This window comes from Protopterus annectens, chromosome 6.part0 (assembly GCF_019279795.1).
Source record: "Protopterus annectens isolate FY-2018-M chromosome 6.part0, PAN1.0, whole genome shotgun sequence".
NCBI lineage: Eukaryota > Metazoa > Chordata > Ceratodontiformes > Protopteridae > Protopterus > Protopterus annectens.
Genome location: NC_056737.1, coordinates 326,164,734 through 326,169,304, shown reverse-complemented (window position 1 = coordinate 326,169,304; position 4,571 = coordinate 326,164,734). Strand labels below are relative to the sequence as shown.

At 39.6% G+C, this 4,571-nt stretch overlaps 1 protein-coding gene across 1 annotated transcript in view; it reads right to left on the bottom strand.

The window, feature by feature from the left end:
• Nucleotides 1–1,842: 1,842 nt before the first annotated feature.
• Nucleotides 1,843–4,571, bottom strand: part of LOC122804298 (acyl-coenzyme A thioesterase 1-like) — a 94,068-nt gene continuing 91,339 nt past the window's right edge. The window contains exon 3 of the mRNA XM_044074088.1: nt 1,843–3,783. Coding sequence (XP_043930023.1) covers nt 3,208–3,783 — 576 coding nt within the window. The 3' untranslated portion in view covers nt 1,843–3,207. The remainder of the gene's footprint in view (nt 3,784–4,571) is intronic.

Genomic DNA, 4,571 nt, shown 5'->3' with positions numbered 1-4,571 from the left:
CGTCAAGGTTCCTCTTGAAGAGGTCCAAAGAGGCACTCTGCTTGACATGAATGGGCAATCTATTCCAGAGTCTGGGGAGTCTCTGGGTCAGGAACCTATCCCTCCAACATGTTTTGTTTATTGTGATGACAAGGTTTAGATCCCTGGAGCATGTAGCTCTGAGGGATTGGGATTTCTTTAAGTGTAGCATGTCCAACAGCTCTGGGTTTGACATGGCCTTGTATGTTAAACAGAGATCGCCTCTGAGTAGACAATATGCGACAGAGTATAGCTGGAGTTTTTTAAGGCGGTCAGCGTAGGGCATCTGCTTTAGGCCTGTGATTCTTTTAGTGAGATATTTCTGAGGCCTTTCCAGTTGTTGCAGATGTCTTGAGAGGTACATACCAAATGGGGCATTGTATTCTATAATGGGTCTAATGGGGGATGAGTACAGTGGGACAATGACCTCCTTTTTTCTGGATGAAAAGCCCTTCGTGATGAGGTGTGCCACATAAAAGGATTTTCTGACTGTTGTGGCGATGTGGTTATCGAAGGTGAGACCACTGTCCACCTGTGTCCCTAAGTCTCTTATCACACTTTCTGTGTTTAGTGTACTGCCACCTATATGGTAATTCATGGATACATGTTTTTTCCCAAAGGGGATAACAAAACATTTCTTGGCATTGAGCTTGAGCCCATGGCTCTGGCACCAAGCATCTGTTTCTGTAAGGCCCTTTTGTAGAGTATCCACATCATTTGGGGATTCAATAATGGCTCCCAGTTTGCAGTCATCTGCAAACTTTGTTAGCCGAGTCCCTTAGTGTTGACCTGTACTTCAGAGAAGTAGATGCCAAACAAGAGCGGCCCCAGGACTGAACCCTGAGGTACTCCACTTGTCACTTGTCTGGAGCTGGATTTGGAGTCGGCTACTTTTACAGTGTGGTTTCTATCAGTAAGCCATTTAGCAACCCATTGGGTGACATAGGGATTAATGCCCAACTTAGTAAGTTTATCTATGATTCCAGAGTGGGGGATGGTGTCAAAGGCCTTGGCAAGGTCTAGATAGATGCAACAATGATACATTACAACTATAAGTGTCCCTTTATTAGACAGGCCAACAAAGTGTGGTATATAGACCTGTTGTAATGTAACAACTTGTAGCTAAGGTCTGTCTGTGCGTTACTCCTAAAAGTTTGCAGCACAAACTAAAAGGTTTATTAAGAGATGTGGCATTGATCAGATGATACTTATACTGGAAGTGCCTAGGGGGGCCCCCAACTTGACATTTGCTGGGGGCCTCCAAAATGCTAACACCGGCCCTGCCTGTCCTAGGACTTTATAAGATCCTTCCAGTCACACCATCATCATCATCATGTAAGGACACAATTAGTTAATAATTCCAACCTAACCCACAGAATTCTTTCCATCTATTCTTTCTTCTACAACTATCTTTCATTTTAAATTTCTAAAGACATAACACAAAATATCAGCATTGCTACATTCCTAGCAAACTTGTAAATATCATCCAAGTTTTACCACTGACGGACCCATGTACATGTCAAAATGGCTCCAAGTTTCTCTTTCACATAACTAAGACAGCTAATCACAAATGCACAACGATTAAATACTCCATCAGGTAAGTCTCATGCCTTTTAATGGACCAGCAAAGTAAACACAAAGCTGCTTGACCTTTCAAAGTATAAAAGTGTTTCCTCAACTTCACAGCCTAAAGGGTCTTCACAGACAGACTATAAGCAGATTTTAATTAGTATTATAAAAAGTACTGGTAAGTCTGTTTTACGCATACAATCACACAGAAATAAACCAAACTTCTTTAAAATGAAAAACAATCACACACAAATAAAATTTCTTTAAAATGTGAACAATCCATTTATTTACTTTTATAGTATGCACCTAGTCTAAATGGAATGTTCACCCTCCCTTTAAGAGGAAGAGACGAAAGGGGAGTGACTTACACTAGGCTGCACAGTATACAAATGAGATTTAATGGGGTTCATACTCAGATCTGTAACTCTTGGACACCTTGACCTAGTGCTACATGACTTCCTACCCTTGCATCTTAATGATACATTAAGACCATCAACATAAACAGTGTCTAATGCCAAATGACTCGCACTGGAAGGCAGAGTGATGTTAAACAAGCTGTATGAGATGCAGAACTTGGATGAAGGAAGGTAAGAAGAGAGGCTGGCTGCAAAACCATGTACTAAAAATTCATAAAACATGAGCAGACAGGGTTCATTTTCACCTCTTCCAACACACACACACGTCCCTGTGCCAGCACTGGAAAAGAGCATCAATACATAGTTATTTGTATCATGATAAAACATTGTAGCAGGCAACAGGAGAAGCTTCCTACCTAACCCACAATTATAGGCAACTGGACACAGGCAAAGCTAAAATCTGAAGAGCAGGATTTTTATAGCTCATCATCTCTTTTGCCCTTCTAAAAAAACAACTGCAGTGCTTAATAAAAATCATATGCTGGAACTTATAAAAGCCTTTGCTGACTTGGTGACACACCTCGGCATCCATACCTCAATTTTTTGAGGAAATGTTCTGTAATAAGAAATGGAAGACCAACTTACTTGGGGACAGGGATGGGACATAAGTCTCCCCCTTTAGAATTTTCCCCATTAAACTATGTTTATTTTGCTCTAATTTCTAACAGCATATATATTCAATTATAAAATGCATTTTTTAAGAAAATGGATTAGAAAATTTAATTTGTCACCTGATCACCGTCTTTCTAAGGTTATCAACAGATAAGCATTACCTAGTATTTGCTTGTAGAAAATAATGTGTTGTACTGCACTAGTTTGTAATGTGTGAGCATACAGGTAAAAGTCCGGTCAGCTACCAACAGAATACACACACACAGTAAGTAGAGTAATTTGTCTGCTGTGGTTACACTAGCCTTTAACTATGGACAAGCCATAAAGAAATATTCACTGCTGTCAAAAGGAGTAAAAGATAAGAACAGGCTTAAAATATAATTTCCCTTGGATTTTGCTTTAAAGGACAAAATTCAACTGTGTAGGCAAGATACCACCAGGAAATGTGGCTGACGCAATAATTCTTCAGCAATGGACATTTTCATCCAATCCCTCTCAATGGGTGGAGCAGCCAAACTTGGACCCAAGCCAGAGGGAACTGCAAAGGCTAATGCATGTAGGGGCATGCCTATCAAAAGCCATCTTTTCGTTATCATTTCAAATGGAAGCGCAGGAAATCTTGAATTTTGGCCCATACATCCACCTGTGCATGAGCATGAGCTCTAGCCTCACCGCCCTCCAAAAGTGGAACACCCAAAGTCTGATCTAGAGCAACAAAGCAAAATGGGGACCAAGGTGGATCAATTCTGTGTCCGGCTCCAGGATACGAGAGGTACTCAAAATTTGATTTACCATATTTTGTAAGGCGCTTAACAGCAGCCTCAGCAAATAAATCACTTTTCCAGTAGCGATCTCCTTCCCCTACTACAAACAGGAAGTGGCCTTCTGCCTCCTCAATTGGGATAATGCTCTCCTCACTGTCCCAGTCCGATGGATTACCAAGTGTCTCTGACACGTCAAAAATTCCAGTTTCTGATATGATTACTCTATCCATGTTGTGGCGCATGCCAGGTATTGTCATGTCCTTGTAGTGCAAATCTGCTGTGGTATTGGCAATGCACCCTGAGATACTGACTGCAGCCACCACTTGAGGTAAGAATGTGACCATGGACAGAGCTAGATCTGCTCCTTTTGCTGTTCCTAAAACTCCAATTCCAGGGCCCTTCACCTAAAAATAAAAAAAATAAAAAAAATTAAAATACTTCAGCTTTTAATCACAACATCATTGTGTTAGCTCATATTTTATATGCATCATAAACGCATAGATACAAATGTATATAATACATGTATGTATATATATATATATACATATATATATATATATATATATATATATTTATTTACATACACAGATACATACATATACACACACATATATATATATACATACACACACACATTATATATATATATATATATATATATACACATATCTATATATATATATATATATATATATATGTATATATATATATATACACACACACACACACACACACGCACACACAAATATAGATAGGAGCGCTACAAAATCCTGAAATCCCAAACTTCTGAGGCCAAAATCTTGAAAGTTCAAACTACTGAAAACTCAAAATACTGAATCTCATAATACTGAAAACACACAGGATGCCAGCACTTACTATATTCCAGCACAAGTACACAGGCACATACAGAAACATATCACCCTTCAATTATAAGCAAGGGAGGCAACCCCACTGCACCCCTGATGTGAGGGGCTGTGCCCCGTACCCCTCCCCCATGACTTAAATATATCAACTCCAAGATTGCACTTCACTAAGTACAATCTCGGAGTTGATATATTTAAGTCACGGGGGGTGCAGTGGGGCTTGCCTCCCAGCTTATAATTGGAGAAGAGTAATACGGTTTGTCATTTATTTGTTTCAGTATGTACTTGTGCTGGAATATAGTAAATGTTGGCTACATCAGTATTTTCAG